Source organism: Xenopus tropicalis, chromosome 5 (genome assembly GCF_000004195.4).
Source record: "Xenopus tropicalis strain Nigerian chromosome 5, UCB_Xtro_10.0, whole genome shotgun sequence".
NCBI classification, from domain to species: domain Eukaryota; kingdom Metazoa; phylum Chordata; class Amphibia; order Anura; family Pipidae; genus Xenopus; species Xenopus tropicalis.
Window position 1 is genome coordinate 5,962,881 of NC_030681.2, and position 18,932 is coordinate 5,981,812.

The window sequence follows — 18,932 nt, forward strand, 5'->3', positions numbered from 1 at the left end:
AAACAAAATATTTTCACAACCCATCAGTTAATAGACATTCTCCAGCAGAATCCTGCATTGTAATCTGTTTTTCCCATGGGGCTAGCCATATTCTTCATTTCCGAGGGTGCCACAGCCATGTGACCTGTGCTCTGATAGACCTGCTGTGCTGCAAGTTGGGGTGATATCCCCCACCCTGACCCCCAGCAGCCGATCAGTAGAACAATGGGAAGGGAGCAAGATAGCAGCTCCCAGTAGGTATCAGAATAGCACTCAATAGTAAGAAATCCAAGTCCGCCTTGGGATTCCTCCAGTTACATGGGAGTAGGAGAAACAATAGGTTAGCTGAAAGCAGTTCTAATGTGTAGCGCTGGCTGAAAGCTCAGACTCAGGCACACTTTACTGCTGCGCTGCAAGTTGGAGTGATATCCCCCCCCCCTCACCCCCAGCAGCCGATCAGCAGAACAATGGGAAGGGAGCAAGATAGCAGCTCCCAGTAGGTATCAGAATAGCACTCAATAGTAAGAAATCCAAGTCCGGCTTGGGACTCCTCCAGTTACATGGGAGTAGGAGAAACAATAGGTTAGCTGAAAGCAGTTCTAATGTGTAGTGCTGGACCTGCAGCGCTCTGATACCTGTATTGGTTCCAGCTGTGTATAACCAAGCCTTTCCCTTTCCCTTCCCATCTCCAGGTGATATCCACGGACAGTACACGGATTTACTGCGGCTGTTTGAATACGGGGGCTTTCCGCCAGAAGCCAATTACCTCTTCCTGGGGGATTATGTGGACAGAGGGAAGCAGTCACTGGAAACCATCTGCCTGCTGCTGGCATATAAAATCAAATACCCAGAAAATTTCTTCCTGCTCAGAGGGAACCATGAGTGTGCGAGCATCAACCGGATCTACGGGTTCTACGATGAATGTGAGTGTGTCCCACACTGGGCTCCCTGGACAGTGCCAACGACTGCGTAGCCATTGTGGGATGTTTGTTGGTGATATGATAATGAGGACCCCCTCCTACAGATTTTAGTGGTCAGCTGTACCGTCTCTTTTCACATATAGCTCACACCAATTCTAATTTTTATAATCCAGTTTACTTGGTCAAATCTCAGTGCAACTGTACAGTAGTTGTACTTTAAAAGGAACTTGGTTTAGTTTGCTTTGAATAACCTTGTTTTGCTGTTTGTATTTTCTGTGCTGCAATGAGCTTCAGTCACACTTTACTGCTGCGCTGCAAGTTGGAGTGATATCCCCCCCCCCTCACCACCAGCAGCCGATCAGCAGAACAATGGGAAGGGAGCAAAATATCAGCTCCCAGTAGGTATCAGAATAGCACTCAATAGTAAGAAATCCAAGTCCGGCTTGGGACTCCTCCAGTTACATGGGAGTAGGAGAAACAGTAGGTTAGCTGAAAGCAGTTCTAATGTGTAGTGCTGGCTGAAAGCTCAGACTCAGGCACACTTTACTGCTGCGCTGCAAGTTGGAGTGATATCCTCCCCCCCCCCCCCCCCCCAGCAGCAGATGGCGCCTACACACCAATATTACAGCTACAAATACATTTGTTGGTTCAAGAATAAAAGGTTAAATGGCAGAGGGAATTGATTATTTGTTGTGTAACAGTGTCATTTAGAAATAAAAAAACATGAGATCATTTTGTGGCAGGGGTGTGATGTATTTATAGTTTTTTCTTTCTTTATATCATGTTTACCATTCCTTGAAGTGTGAAGCTCAACTCCTTCCTTTGCTTTTCCCATTCTCTAGGCAAACGGAGGTTTAACATTAAACTGTGGAAGACATTTACAGACTGCTTCAATTGCCTGCCTATCGCTGCCATCGTGGATGAAAAGATTTTCTGTTGCCATGGAGGTACGCCATCTTTGTAACTGACTGGCAGGGCCCTTTTGTGACATATATGTCATGTATATGTATCTTATAAATATTGCTAGAAATCTGTTAGATTCCTCGGGGCAGTTATTCACTGTCGGTATAGCTGGATGTTGCCTACAGCCAAATACTTGTCCTAATTCCATCGTGTTTAGCTGTAGGCTCTATAATATGTGTCTGTGCCGGAGAGTCAGGCTGTAACCTGATGGCTTTGTACTGGTCAGCCGTGTTATTTAGTAATGGTACCAGTACTACCACCCTGTGCCCTGCATCATAAATATAGGTAACATCCAGGCTAGACTTTGTTTCTTTTGAGCCTTGCATAGTGTTAAGCAGTGTTTTTTCTAAAGGTGGCTATAAACTGCATGATCCGCTCACTTGGCACGGTCACTGAGCAAGCAAATCTTCTCCCAATATCCCCACCTATGGGTGGGTGATATTGGCCTAATTCGTTTGTTTGGCCCTGGAGCCAAACCATCGAATTAGAATGGCGGGTATAAGCGCAGTCCGTTCCGACTACATTTTCAAACCCGCCCGATTGATATCTGGCCAATTTCAGGCCAGATATCTGTTGGGCAGGCCCGTCGGTAGTGCCCATACACGGGTATAAGCTGCCAAATTGGTGTAAGGGACCGATATCGGCAGCTAGAATCGGCCCGTGTATGGCCACTTTTATTCGATCTTTTGACTCTAGGGCCTAACGATTGAGTTAAAATAGTGGGAATAGGCATTGTTGGTTCAGTGACTGCATCAATGAGCCAATGCTGTCCCCGATCCAACGGAAAAATCAAACCTGCCCCATAGAGATTTGCCCAATTTCAGGCCAGATGTCGGGGAGGCCTGTTAGTGGTGCCCATACATGGGCAGGTAAGCTGCCAAATCGGCAGCTAAAATTGCCCCGTGTATGGCCATCTTTAGGCTGTGCTTATATAACCTTTGCCTCATATACTGTGTGAGCAAATATCCCCTTATTTCAGATCTCATAACTGACCCTCAAGCTCACAGGCTTATCCAGAGGCTCCGATCTTACCTTATGTGGCCTTTTAGGGCAATGACAGATGCACAGATTCTGAACCCGTAGCAGGTTGTATAAATTACACAACCTGTTTAAACCACTTAAATTGAGTAATTGTGCAAAATGCCGCCTTACAAATATTTGAGCATTTTTTACATTTTGCGATTTAAGTGTTTTACCTCCGATTTACATTACTCACTATGGTAAGGAATTTTTGGCCATTTCGCCTTGGTTACAAAACACAGTCTGTCATTGTCCAATCCCATAGTTTAGAAACAACCGGAATTGGTGTAAAGGGATAGCTACGATAAATTGCTGTCATCTAGCTGGTGATATATAAATTTAATATAACAATCTCCTGGTGGGATCAAAACATTGGAATCACTGTGAGATGGTGAAATAAAAGAATTTGGTATTTACAATTATTTAACAGCTGGCCCTCTTATTTATGTGTGTGTTTTATGGTATCTCTCTGTACAGGCTATGGGCAAACTTAGGGGGCTGTTCCTGCTGAATTGTGCTTAGTACAGGGGAATCCCTATGTGCCATAGTTTTATGGTATCTCTCTGTACAGGCTATGAGCAAACTTAGGGGACTGTTCCTGCTGAATTGTGCTTAGTACAGGGGAATCCCTATGTGCCATAGTTTTATGGTATCTCTCTGTACAGGCTATGGGCAAACTTAGGGGGCTTTTCCTGCTGAATTGTGCTTAGTACAAGGGAATCCCTACGTGCCATAGTTTTATGGTATCTCTCTGTACAGGCTATGAGCAAACTTAGGGGGCTGTTCCTGCTGAATTGTGCTTAGTAGAGGGGAATCCCTATGTGCCAGTTTTATGGTATCTCCCTGTACAGGCTATGGGCAAACTGGATAGTTTTGGGTGCAGTAAGTCGGCTCAGCCTGGGCACCGGTTGCTGAGCAGGTAAATGTGTGTGGTTTCCCCAGTCTGGGCTCTATGTGGCAGGACTGGTCCAACTGGATCACACTCATTGTTTGTGTAAAGCCTATTGATGATTTATTACAGCACATACTGGGGGAGGGCAGGCTTAATCTTGCTGCTGTCAGGCCTGAGGATTTTATGGCTGTGGGATTGAAACTTGTAATGGAAACTCTGTGTCAATTCTCCTTCTGTCCCCGTATAACAGTGTTGTTTATCCCTGGGGCCCCCGCGTAGATTTTAGAGGGATTAGTATTGCCCCGGGGGCCACACATACCTCATTGCACAGTATTATTTATGCAGGCTTACCCCATGGAAAGGGTTGAACAGCGCTGCTTTATATCCTCACCTTGTTGCCTTTCCTTTTGACGTTCCTTTTATTCTATAAGAGTTTTTATAAAGCTGCTTGTGTACAGGCATAGGGACTGGCTCAGCTTTGCCGGATTGCACTTACTGTGAGCTCACACACCAGTCTCATTAGTGCATCAATTAGTGCATTTCATTTACTAAGCTGTAGATTTGTGTCACACACATTCATATTGTATATTTATCAGCACTTAATCTCCCATGCACTCTATTCATATTGCCAAACTTATAGGCATCTTGATTGCTGTGGGTTTCCCTGAGACGCCTGCAGTAATCAAAATAACAAATTAGGTCATGGCACCCTAAAATGTCTCTCTGTACAGGCTATGAGCAAGCTTAGGGGGCTGTTCCTGCTGAATTGTGCTTAGTACAGGGGAATCCCTATGTGCCATAGTTTTATGGTATCTCTCTGTACAGGCTATGAGCAAACTTAGGGGGCTGTTCCTGCTGAATTGTGCTTAGTACAGGGGAATCCCTATGTGCCATAGTTTTATGGTATCTCTCTGTACAGGCTATGAGCAAACTTAGGGGGCTGTTCGGAAGAATATCAACTTGCTTGGCGACATTGCCAAACCATCAGATCTTAGTGTATGGCCACATTTACTCTGCAAGCAGATCTCTGCCATTCATATATTAATCTTTTCTATCCTGGTTTGTCTCAGGTCTGTCACCAGATCTCCAGTCCATGGAACAAATCCGCAGAATCATGAGACCAACAGATGTTCCAGACACAGGTAAGAGGGGTTGCCATCGCTGTAGGGTAGGGTGAGAATGTGTGTGATAATCAGTATAAACAAACAATGGCGTTATATTCTCTGCATACTTTCTTATAGACTGGCTTGGGAGCTGCCATGTTGTATCCCAGAGACAGTACTGTATGAAAGCAGAGCTCATTATATTCAGTGACTGCTCATTGCATCTCTATACCCTGTGCTGGAAGCAGACCAGCTCCATATGTATTGCCCCCCTTCCCCCCAATGCAGATGAGCAGCAGCAAGTCCTTGCTCGGTGACATTACACAGCCTTGCAGGACAGCTGCCAACTCTTTAGAATGCCTGATATAAATAGCAGCCGGACAAGCCTCATTGAAATTCAAGTAGGAGCATTGCTCGCCTCTAGCTAGTAAAATAATACAGCCGCGGCGCTAGGATTTCAAGGTAAAGTGGCTCTGTCGCTTCAGAACTGGTCTGTTTAACAATATCTACATTACCAACATCATTTTTGGGAGGAAACAATAGGCTTCAGGGTATTTTGATTACCGTCCCTTTTCAGTATGATCTTCCTATTGGTTCCTCAGTACAGGTATTGGATCTGTTATCCAGAAAGCTCTTATTTACTGAAAGGCCATCTCCCATAGACTCCAGTACAAGCAAATTCACATTTTCAGAACAGTCCTGTTGGGTTTATTTCATGGTTAAATGATTCCCTTTTCTCTGTAATAATAAAACAGTACCTGTACTTGATCCCAACTAAGATATAATTACCCCTTATTGGGGCAGAACAGCCCTATTGGGTTTATTTAATGGTTAAATGATTCCCTTTTCTCTGTAATAATAAAACAGTACCTGTACTTGATCCCAACTAAGATATAATTACCCCTTATTGGGGGCAGAACAGCCCTATTGGGTTTATTTAATGGTTAAATGATTCCCTTTTCTCTGTAATAATAAAACAGTACCTGTACTTGATCCCAACTAAGATATAATTACCCCTTATTGGGGGCAGAACAGTCCTATTGGGTTTATTTAATGGTTAAATGATTCCCTTTTCTCTGTAATAATAAAACAGTACCTGTACTTGATCCCAACTAAGATATAATTACCCCTTATCTGGAAAAACCCAGGTCCCAAACATTTTGGATAACAGATCCCATACCTGTACTTTGATGCGACTCACAGCAGTGCCAGGTGCCCTCTCAATGTGGGTTATTACTCCCTACCCCCCCCCCCCCCCCCCCACATCTTTCTTTTTAGGGCCACCTTTGCTTACCACCTGGTTGCAGTACATTCAGGAATGTGGGATTACATTATATTCCATTAAATGTAACCCTCTGTATAATCCCTGTTTGGCCAAACACTGACAGATAAAACTTATTTGCCCATGTGTGTGAGGCTCTACTGACAACCTGCCCAATCGATTGCCCAGATATCTATTGGGCAGATTTGGAAATATAACTGGGCAAGACCTACATTGGAACATTGATGCAGTCCTCTCCTGACTAGTCTCCATAGGCCTGTGATATAACTGGCTATTGGCCACGGCGCCAAACAATCGGATCAGCCAGATATAGCCCAAATCTGCTCATTTCATCTCAAGCGAGCAGATCTGCAGGTGTATGGCCAGCTTTAGGGCCTTATCCAATCAGATATCTGACAAAGACATGGACATTGCCACTTCCTTCAGACTTATACCCGCTTGTGCCAGCAGATGGGCTGCTTGCCAATCGCCGGGTTTCATATTGTACAGTATAAACCAGATCGAAGCCTTTTTCTACAGCATCCCAAGCCAATATATATGGTACCCTGCCAGGCTTCCAAACAACCAGAGATCCCACATACAAATCCTGTTCTGTCTTCCCTCAACTTGTATACAACTCCTCCGACTGGAATTTCTAGCCCGGTATGTTCCGGAAGCCTCTAGTTCTTTTTGCTACAGTTTGTGACATTGTGCAGTACTGCAACATACCAGGCTGGTTACACCCCTTGGGTAAAGGGCCAGGACTGGCATTTTATTCATGTCAGGAACACAGCAGCTTAACCAGTTTACATCTATTCCCAGCACCCTGTGGCTGGGAGTTTTTCAACACAGGCTCAGGAAAAAACAGACTTGTCCATTAAAAGCAGGCGCTCTACACAAACGGATTCCAGTGCCCAATGGCATGATTGGCTCGTTTGCAGCAGCACTGAGAGTCCGTCAGAAACCCACATTAGATCATTTGTTTGCTCTTCTTGGATAGAAAGCCTTTTAAGGTGTATAGCACCACTACACCCAAACGCATAAAACCTAGCTTTCCCATGCATTTTACTTGTCCTTTTTATAGGGGAAATACACTTAATAGTAAGAGGGGCTTAGAGGCCCATTTTATCCCTTCATGAGGATATTAGAAGTCACCTCGGAGTTCCTTGACCTTTTATAAAAGCCTTTGGCCTTGCGCTTTTATATGATAATGGGACTCCTCAGTGGCTTATAATATCCTTATATGTCACAGTAGGGGGTACTTTATTCACTATATATTATAAGCCCCCGAGTAGTTCCTCATAATATATAGTGAATAAAGTGCCCCCTGTTGTAACATATAGGGATATTATAAGGAACTCCTCGGGGGCTTATAATATCCCTATATGTTACAATAGGGGGCACTTTATTCACTATATATTATAAGGAACTCCTCGGGGGCTTATAATATCCCTATATGTTACAATAGGGGGTACTTTATTCGCTATATATTATAAGGAACTCCTCGGGGGCTTATAATATCCCTATATGTTACAATAGGGGGCACTTTATTCACTATATATTATAAGGAACTCCTCGGGGGCTTATAATATCCCTATATGTTACAATAGGGGGTACTTTATTTACTATATATTATGAGGAACTACTCGGGGACTTATAATATCCCTATATTTTACAATAGGGGGCACTTTATTCACTATTTACACCTCAATGTGCATCATAATTCTTCACACGATACAGTATCCCATATAGGACATTTTGATTGTGCAGGTATGTGTATATGTTGATAGGTCACATTTAAATAATAAACCGAGGGGAGGGAGGGATGAGTTAATCCCACTTTATCCCAAGGGCAGGTGTGTGGGGTTTATGATGTACAGCAGCACATTCCCCTGACACCAAGGCGCTTACACATGGCAGCAAGTGAATAATCTCCTGTGACCGTCGCTAAGTACAAGCACATAACTGACCTTGTGGGATATTAGTGGCGCAGCGCTAGCTATGGGGCCTCATTAGAGACTTCATTATCCTCCATAGTGGGGAGGCCCCATGTATTCTCTCACAGGCAGGATGGGCAATGGCTGTAGGAACGGGTGCAACGTTTGATTAATTGGTCCAAGATTGTAAATGTCATTGTTTATTTTTATAAATTATTTTGTTTGGGCTGAGTTTTATATAGAGGATATGAGAGATGACTTTTCATAATACAGATAAGTGAGAGTGCAAGAATTTCTGCTTTCCCACCGGGTAAATGTATATTGTCAATCCCAGAACCTGTGTGGCCCCTGAGCCCTTCGCCAGCGTGACCACTTGTGGCGCTGACACTGTCCCCCCTTCTCTTCCAGGGTTGCTGTGTGACTTACTGTGGTCAGATCCAGATAAAGACGTGCAAGGCTGGGGTGAGAATGATCGTGGTGTTTCCTTCACATTTGGGGCAGACGTCGTTAGTAAATTCCTGAATCGCCACGATCTAGATCTGATCTGTCGAGCCCATCAGGTAGGTGTCTACTTGTCTCCTAATAAGAGGATTTGCCAATAACTATGTATACAATTGTTATTTACTTAAGTGGTTAGCAACTCTCTCTCTCACTTTATCTGTATAGGTGGCCATACACTGTAAGGTTTGGCGACCTCACCAAATGAGCAGATCTTCTCCCGATATGCCCACCTATGAGTAGGCGATATCTGGCGAATTTGATCGTTTGGCAAATTAAAACAGCGGGCATAGGCACCGTCGGATCAGGAACCACATCAATGAGTCAATGTGGTCCCCGATACAATGGGAAAAAAAATCAAACCTGCCCCCAATCGAGATCTTGTAATTCCCTGGTGTGTTATTCATAGCAGCAGCATTTAAAGGGGAACTAAAGCTCAACTAAAGAAATAGGCTAGAAATTGTGTACATTGTGTTTTGGGGTTCTATACCAGCCCTAGGTCCCCACAGCTCTTTAGCAGATCTGTGCCCCCACAGACGCCCCCAGTAGCCCCCCCCATCTTCTTTTCTGCTGATTCCCAGCACATACTCTGGGCTGCTGGCACTTACCTGCACTTAGGGACCCACTCACTATATACTGTGTTTATATAGAATATAAATGTAACAGTATAAGGCTAATTAGTAAATAATTCGGATTCATATAACATGGCAGCTCAGAAACCGGTGCAATTAGCATCAGAGTTTAGTAATCAGCCCTGTAGCATCCGTTTATATGACAGACCAGCCTCATTTCTGCTTTATAATTTGCAACGACCCCTAAGCTCAGCTTCTCAGCAGCTCCAGAGAGTATGTGCAGTGTCCCGGACAGTTCTAACAGAATCCAAGATGGAGAGCTCCTCTGACAACTGTAAAAACCTATATCTTCACTACTATAGACATGCTGAAACTTTTGGCTAGTGCAGTCAGTTTAGTATATATTTATTTCTTGCCATATTCATTTTTAGGGTTTAGTTCTCCTTTAAATGGCAGGATAGCCATAGCAGCAACACCAGTTTACAGGCAGAATGGCAGCCTCAGGAGATCCGCACGAGTGAATTGTTGCAGAAAAACCTATATCCTTTATTTTGCAAGTATATTGCAGTATTCTCCATGACCTGCGGCTTTACTCGCCTTGTCAGGGGGAACATATCTGCTGCAGTTGGCATCACCAGGGCCTATTTTTTTTCTATTTTAACAGGTGGTAGAAGATGGGTATGAATTCTTTGCCAAGCGCCAGCTGGTCACGCTCTTCTCTGCTCCCAATTATTGTGGAGAGTTTGATAACGCCGGGGGCATGATGAGCGTCGATGAGACCTTGATGTGCTCTTTTCAGGTATTGGCTGCTGTGGGGCACGTATTGCTTGGTAACAGCACTCCACTATTAATAATTCAATTTTTTTTCTAAAATGTAGGTTTTAAAATTGAATGACTGTTTAATTCCTCCCTGTGACCTGGGGCTTCTGCTGAGCTCTGTATCCAACATTGTATTCACTTAGAGTAATTAAGCAGCTACGAGGATTAAATAAAGCTACTTCCTATTTCAAACTTGCATTTTACATAAATAGTTGGAGAAAAACAACTAACATTGTGGTGTACTGCTTAAAAATAATAGAATGGAACTGCCCTGTATATGTTGGCCATATACTGCCAGACCCACTAGTTTTGCAAGATCACCAAACAAGCAAATATGGGCCCAATTTGGCCACCCACGTGCTGTGCCCAATTGCGCTGGTCCTATCGATGGCCCTGGGGCCTATGGAGGCACGTCAAGGTTCTATTAATGCACCAGTGCGGTACTCACCAGGCGGGGTTTTCAGACCTGCCTGGTTTATATCTTTTCAGTCAGATATTGGTCAGGTTGGCCTTTGTGAGCCCCATACATGGGCCACTAACCTGCCGGCCCGCTTGGCACAAGGTCTGTTTATTGTTTAACAGAGGAGGGGGTTTACTGTCCCTTTTAAAGTTGAGATTTTATAATATATAAAGTATGTCATAATATAAACAGGTATGGGATCCATTATCTGGAAACCTGTTATGCAGAAAGTTCTGAATTACGGAAAGCTTGTCTCCCATAGACATCATTTTAATCAAAAAATTTGTTTTTAAAACTGATTTCCTTTTCCTTTGTAATAATACAGTACATGTACTTGATCCCAACTAAGATATAATTACCCCTTATTGGGGCAGAACAGCCCTATTGGGTTTATTTAATGGTTAAATGATTCCCTTTTCTCTGTAATAATAAAACAGTACCTGTACTTGATCCCAACTAAGATATAATTACCCCTTAATAGGGGCAGAACAGCCCTATTGGGTTTATTTAATGGTTAAATGATTCCCTTTTCTCTGTAATAATAAAACAGTACCTGTACTTGATCCCAACTAAGATATAATTACCCCTTATTGGGGGCAGAACAGCCCTATTGGGTTTATTTCATGGTTAAATGATTCCCTTTTCTCTGTGTTGCCTTAATTTACAAATACACTAGCAGCAGTGATGATATTTTATTTTTGAATTTTTAGATTTTGAAACCATCAGAAAAGAAAGCAAAATACCAATATGGGGGACTGAACTCCGGCCGCCCAGTGACGCCTCCTCGGACAGCCAACCCTCCAAAGAAGAGGTGAAGCGGAAACCCGCCGGATGAAGCACCATGTGATCTCCATCAAGACAAACTCCACCTTATAATAAGTGTGCACTGTAAAATCACCCAGCCATTCTGACCCCCCTATTACAATATCACATGCATTTACCTTCCTGAGACAGGTAAACGATTCCCAACTTTAAAAAAAAATTATTAAAAAAAAAAAAGGGCAAAATTACCCCAAATTGTTGCAGCATAACCTAAGCACCTTCTGCAGTCGGAGCTGGCGTTGCCGACTCCATGGCTGCACTAACAATGCTGAGGGTTCTCAAGAGCCCTGATTGGCGGGCAGAAATTTAGGGATTATGAAAGCCAAAGTTCCCTCTCATTAGTCGCTGTGCCGGCTGGATCTTCAGTGCATCCTCCAATTGACCGTAACCGCAGGAATTAAAAGAATTGTAAGTTTTTGTCGTTCCCCAGACACCCAGTGCTGGAGGAGTCAGCAGTGCACGGTGCCCACTCCTCTGGCTCCCAAGGGGGGGTTTCACTTTACCGTTGTCTCTAGAGTTCACCGCTTTTCCTTTACTCTCTGTGTGTGCGCGTGTGTATTTAGCCGTCATTTCCGGGTTGCACCTACTGTCTCACCATTGTGTGCTCTGCAGTAATTCGCCCACGTTTCCCCCTATGCTTTGGTTTTTTTTCTTCTCGTTTTCGTGTTTATTTTTGTTTTTTCTCTGTCGACATATGACCACTTTTTTTTTTTTCCAGTTAATCTGCTTTGACATTAAAGGTGACTTTTTTCCCCCCCCTCCTCTGTATGAATGGTCTGTGCCAAAGTTATTGTTGACTGCTTGCCCTTTAATATGATCAGCTTTGAGGACAATGAACTGATAGTCGCACAGTAGAGTAACAATGTTAACCCTCTATAGAGCATCGCCCAATCCCCGGCCTCCATCGCTTACACAACACACGTGAACGTCTCCGTGAGTCTTAAATGTGCCCCCTTTTGCCTCTCGCAGGAAAGGGTATTTGGTTGGACCTTATTTTATAGCCCATTAGAGCATGTATAGATGAGCCTGTCCCCCCCCCCCCCCCCCGACATGAAGCACACCTTTCTGCTATCTACATAAATTTATCATTAAATGTCCTCCTTGGAGAATGTTTTTTTTTTTTCTTTTTTTTTGTTAAATAATTTAATTTTTTAGTTTTTTCTCTGTTTTGCAACCTTTTGCCATTGACCATTTTCTTTGGGGAAGGCTCCTATGTATAAAAGGCAGGATTAGCGAGCTGTTATGCGCTGCTAGCGTCCCTGCTGCCATTCTCATCAGCAAAATCACTCCCCCCCCCCCCATTACCCAGGCAGCAGCCGCAGAACTGAAACTTGTACCTTTTGAATGCGTCGTATTCTTTACAAGCGATCGACTAACTGCTTTAACTCTCCTTTTGTTGTATTCTTACCGTTAATTCAATAAAAATATCATATAGAAAAGTTGACCTGTTAATATGGAAGTTCCGGAAACATTTAGGGGACTGCCCCACGTTGATGTGATCGTTGTATACTGGCCCTGGATGTAGAAGGAAAGGTACAAACTCCGTAAGCTTTAACAGAAAGGTCTATGTAAATACAACCATAAGCACTCACAGAAACAACAAATCTTTTAACAGAGGACTCGGTTCAGTGTGTCTGTTTTCCTGTGCCAGAGACGCACAGCTCTCTCCTCTCTCCCCCCTCCCTCAAGAATGCTAAGAACTCACTCCCCCCCCCCCCCTTAGGAATGTGGAGCCAATCAGCAGGAAGCTTCCTTATAGTCTTACACACTGAGCATGTACACCGGTCTTGGTCTCGGTGCAGGAGTGAGGCATTATGGAAACTTACTTTACACAGCTCAGCGTTTTTTCTTCCTGTTTGGCATCTGAACGGGAGAAATATGGGGAGACTTAAGGGCACTATTGAGACAACTGAAGGTATGCCTGCAGCTTGAGATTAACTCTTTATTCGCCTTTCCTTCTCCTTTAAAGGGGGACTCCAGTTTTTGAACCAAAATTTGCTACAGAGCCCCACACAACACAGAAACCCCTAATATCCCTATCCCTGTAACCTGTTCCTTCAGTAAGTAGGAATAAATCCCATTTTATATGCTGAAATCCAGCTGCAAAACAGTTCTTCTCTTTCTGCATCATTTGATATCCTGGCAGGGGAGGAGGGACTAAAACACTGATGTTACAAATTGTAGCAATGTCTCCACAGCTTACAGACAGCCTGCAGGAACTACATAACCCACAATGCATTGCACTGGGATGATCCTTTTCTTACTGACATCACGTGTGCAGGGGATTGTGGGATTGGGAGGAGGCAGGCTTAGTTGACTACTGTTACGTTAGCCAGATTATCAGGAGGTGGGGCTTAGGGACCTGTTCCAAACCATATCACATTAAAATCATGCATGTTTTTTTCAATTGATGTCAATTTCGAAATTGCTTGAAATTGTTTGCTTTTCAAAAAAAGTTGTGTTTGGGTGGAGTTCCCCTTTAGGGTGGCAGGACCTGCTTGTTCAGAGAGGTCTCAGGCCCATTTGGCTGCCCACACACTGGGTAGAATCGGAGCCAAACCTGCCCAATGAGGGGGCATCAAATCCAGCATTTGGTTTGGGGCCCAATCAAACACAAATATTCATTTGTGACTTTTTTAAATTCTGCTCTACTGTGCGTAACAATTTTTTAAATATTTTTAAATATTTTATTTTTTATGTTATAAGTTATAATATTTGAATATTATAAGTTTATATTATATAGGCTTTAAATTGAGTTTCAGAATCTTTTGTGCAGGATTCAGTATCCGAAGATGGTGTTATTGGTATGTCCCTAATATCAGAACTGTCTTATCTGGCAAAATGGTTTAAGCAAAGGAGTAGGGCCCCCTATAGGCTGGAATGAGTGTTGCAGTTCCCAGGTTTAACATTGATTTCTGTGCAGTTCAGCAATTAGTGGGCAAACAGGGCAGCTTTAAAGGGGAAATAGAGCCTAGCTAAAGAAGTAGGCTAGAAATGCATTATGTTATGGGCATTCATAACAGCCCAAGGCACCCCCAGACCTTTAGCAGGGAAGACCTGTGCCCCAGTAGCCCCCCATCATCTTTTCTGCTGATTCCCAGCACATACTGCGGGCTGCTGTCACTTACCTGCACTTAGGGACCGACGCACAATATACTGTATATATACAGACTATAAATGTCACAATATAAGGCTGATTAGTCATTAAAACAGATCATTACTACACGGGAGCTCAGAAACCAGTGCAAATCCCATCAGAATCAAATAACCAGCCCTGTAGCATCAGTTTATAGGGCGGGGTAGCCTCGTTTTCTACTTGATAATTTGCGACGACCCCTGAGCTCGGCTTCCTCACAGCTGTCGCAGGCACTTCCCAAGATGGCGACCCCTTGAGACAAGTTTGGTGGCCTAAAACATTGCTATTATTGAGATGCTGAAACTTAAGCCCGGTGCAGTAAGTCCAGTATATAAAATAGGGCATTTTTACCCATATGCATGTTAGGGTTTAGTTCTCCTTTAATGAACAGTAAGGAAACCTCTTAATATCCCAGAAAATACAGAGGATTGAATAAACACGCACTATTATTTGGTGGGGGTCCCTGTATATAGGAGAGGGTTAAATGCTAGGATCTATTTATAAACATGGGGGGGGGGGGGGAGTATAATCTTCAGTTTAATGACTTTGCTCATTAAAGTCCCCTCCTTGGCTCAGTTCATGCTTTGTTAAGCTGTTTCTGCCAGTGATTTTTATCTCATTTGCTGCTTTGAGACGTAATTGCTGTGGTTGCTTTATGTGGAGCGACTGGAACGGTCCCCACTGAGTTTCCCTGGCTCTCTCCTCTTGGTTACACTCCCAGGCCTCAATATGTTCATGCACTAAGCAAGCTCAGCATCTCATCCCCAAATATATAATCTCTATCTAATAATATACAGTTTCCCTATGCGACCTAACTGTAAATTATATCCTTATAAACTGTGCTTTGTGATGTAATTTCTGTCACATGACTCACTCAAACTTGTATATTTTAGTAAAATATAGGGATATTAGATGTCAGAGACATCAGCCTTGTACCTTTTATATGGTCATGGAACTTCTTGTGGCTTCTGATATCCTTATATGTTACAACAGGGGGCACTTTATTCACTATATATTATAAGGAACTGCTTGGGGGCTTATAATATCCCTATATGTTACAATAGGGGGCACTTTATTCTCTATATATTATAAGGAACTCCTCGGGGGCTTATAATATCCCTATATGTTACAACAGGGGGCACTTTATTCACTATATATTATAAGGAACTGCTTGGGGGCTTATAATATCCCTATATGTTACAATAGGGGGCACTTTATTCTCTATATATTATAAGGAACTCCTCGGGGGCTTATAATATCCCTATATGTTACAATAGGGGGCACTTTATTCACTATATATTATAAGGAACCCCTCGGGGGCTTATAATATCCCTATATGTTACAATAGGGGGCACTTTATTCTCTATATATTATAAGGAACCCCTCGGGGGCTTATAATATCCCTATATGTTACAATAGGGGGTACTTTATTCACTATATATTATAAGGAACCCCTCGGGGGCTTATAATATCCCTATATGTTACAATAGGGGGCACTTTATTCACTATATATTATAAGGAACTCCTCGGGGGCTTATAATATCCCTATATGTTACAATAGGGGGCACTTTATTCACTATATATTATAAGGAACTCCTCGGGGGCTTATAATATCCCTATATGTTACAATAGGGGGTACTTTATTCACTATATATTATAAGGAACTCCTCGGGGGCTTATAATATCCCTATATGTTACAATAGGGGGTACTTTATTCACTATATATTATAAGGAACTCCTCGGGGGCTTATAATATCCCTATATGTTACAATAGGGGGCACTTTATTCTCTATATATCTATGTCTTCGTAATTGGTTCCTGTTGAGAGTTACAGACACAATGTACATGAGACAGATGACAAAAGCATTTGGTTTTGCTGAAAATATCATAGAGGTGAAACTGCAACCAACCCCCCCGCCCCCAGAATTCATTGCTGGTGCCTGAGGGATTTGAACTTCCTTCCTGTGAATATAGCTCCTCCTACTGATGCGGTACATTCATATCATAGCTGCACATACACGGGCACAGCATGTAATAGCCACAGAGCTCTACAGAACACCAGAGATTTGTTTCATAACAAACCAGTCTCACTCTTGGGTCAGAACCTGGGACTCCATGGAACAGCCACCGACCCAGTTACAATCTAAAAGCAACACAGAGGTGCTATGGGCTACAAGCTGGATGGACTCGCGGCCACAGACGGGAAAGTAACTGGGAGAGATGCCGTTAGTTATAGGGGTAGTTCCCCTTTAATGCTCAGCGGGTCAGAAAATCCAATTTCCATGAAAAAAGTCAGTGTAAAAGCTACATTTTACTTCCATCAGCCCTTCTTTTATCTCTCTGAAGGGATGGGAGGGGCCTATTCAGAACCTGACACCAAGAGAACTTCCTGTATGTGACATCATCACTGCCAGGCTTTGCCCTTACTTGTTTCCTATTGGGCAAATTCATTGGTTGCTTGTGCACTGTAACCAGTAGCATAAAGTGAAAGGCCATTGGTTAATTTCTCCCTTCCAATGACTTAGGCAAACTGTTTACAAGTTTTATTCAAGTTTCTTTTCTTTGCCCAGTGGGCACATTATTGTGCCATTTCAGCCCACAGTGATGTTAGGCCCCTTGCTTCTAATCAATAGGGTCAGTCTGGAACTGTGGGGTTCTAATTAACGAGCAATTTCAATATACTGCAGTAGAAAAAGTCAACTTTCCAATATTTTGGGGCTCTAAAGAAATTTGCTGTGGGGCCCAGTAACATCTAGTTATGCCACAGAATACAGACATCTTGCACAGAGCTTGGTATATGGAGACACTGGAAATATCTATAGTGACAATTGGGGGTGTCTAGGTGCAGTAATTCAGCTGCCAGTGACCCCCCCTCCCCTCCTGGTGCCGTCCATGTGTTAATGTGATACAGAGCCTCCAGTCTCTGTGCAGCCAAATAAACAGAACCAGGGCTCTGATGTAGCGGATTTGTCCCCTTACAAGGTGAGTTCATTGGTACAAACACAAGTCGCTATTCAGACACTGAGTGTAAACACTGCCAAGGCCTCTTGTGCCCCACTGATGTGACACTTGGGTGCCAAGCAGTTATTGTGCCAACCCAACCCATGTAATGGGCTAGAGAGGAGCTGCCGACCTACAGGCACTGCTACTAATCTCCTGCATTTAGTTACTGCTTTATATGTGCAGCTTCTCTCTGTCCTCCTTCCCTCTATCCAGGTTCTAATGTTGCCTTAGAAAATCCCCTGCTACAGAAACCCTACTAGGTGTGTGTTTGCTAATTGGCCCCTAATTGCTAAACCCATGTTTGTTTTGGTTGTAAACCCAACCATAACGCTGCCCCACGGGGCCCCCTAGTGTTGCTATAGAAGTTGCCGAAATACGTAATTCTAGATGCAAGGAAATTCCCCAATGAGCCTTCTACTGAGCAACATGTGATTATAAGTGCAAGAGAAGTGACCAATGAGAATGCTGATTCCCAGCACTGTGTCAGGCCCCTTGCTGGTACCTTACATATAGAGATAATGATGGCATTTTCCCGTCATTATATGGCACAGGAATCAGACATGGGGATAAAGGGACAGACTTGTTCAGTGCTGGGAAACTGTGCTTATTGCTCCCAACTCCAATTGCAGGAACAGAGAACAGGGAGCCGGATTTACTCACATCAGCTGGGATTCTCATTGGGGGATTTCTTGCATTTTAATGCAGTTTTATTGGGCAATATTGCTTTAAGAATACAGCCCTGATGTTGCTGGACTACAGCTCCCAGCATGCCTCACCCTTCATTATATGTTACATTATTCTGGGATTTGTAGTCCGGCAACAGCTGAGTAACGTTTGGTTGAGCCGCGCTGTGCCGCAGGGTTTAGTTCCCCTTTAAATTGAGGGACTGTACAGTTTCAATGCATAACTCTGGGAAAGGATTCCTTGCCTACTCCTATTGTTCTGGTTCTCACAGCAATCCCACTCTGACCCCCCCCCCCCCCCCCCAATACTTTACAAGGCTATTGGTCGATTCTAAGCAACTTTTCAATTGGTCTTCATTATTTGTTATAAATAATTGCTCTGTGAGGCTACAATTTTATGGTTATTGTTACTTTTTGTAACTTTCTTTTCAATTCAGTTTGTCTCCTATTCATACACCAGCCTCTCATCCAAACCACTCCCTGGCTGCTAAGGTAACTTGGACCCTAGCAACCAAATAACTGCTGAAACTCTAAACTGGAGAGCTCCTGAACTAAAAATGAAATTTAAAAAAAAAAAGACTACAGATAATAAAACATGAAGACCAATTGCAAATTGTCTCAGAACATTACTCTCCATAATGCTACAGCTGTGTGGTACAGGGGTATGTGGCTAGTAAAATCATCTGGTTTCCATGCCTGTTATATCACAATATATTTCTATGCGTCTTATTTTTGATGCATTTAGTTACTTTGCCTCACTGTTCCCATTCCTTATGCATTTATGACACCTATTGGCCAATGTGAGCAAAACACATTGCCATGTGAGCAAATACAGCCAATGGGAAATCCAGCCCCTTTTCCCTA

At 43.2% G+C, this 18,932-nt stretch overlaps 1 protein-coding gene across 1 annotated transcript in view; it reads left to right on the forward strand.

The window, feature by feature from the left end:
* ppp1cb (protein phosphatase 1, catalytic subunit, beta isozyme) overlaps window positions 1-11,406 on the forward strand; it is a 35,991-nt gene extending 24,585 nt beyond the window's left edge. The window contains 6 exon segments of the mRNA NM_001011467.1: window positions 672-902; window positions 1,742-1,846; window positions 4,845-4,916; window positions 8,484-8,635; window positions 9,810-9,944; window positions 11,135-11,406. Coding sequence (NP_001011467.1) covers window positions 672-902; window positions 1,742-1,846; window positions 4,845-4,916; window positions 8,484-8,635; window positions 9,810-9,944; window positions 11,135-11,239 — 800 coding nt within the window. The 3' untranslated portion in view covers window positions 11,240-11,406.
* The last annotated feature ends 7,526 nt before the right edge of the window (window positions 11,407-18,932 follow it).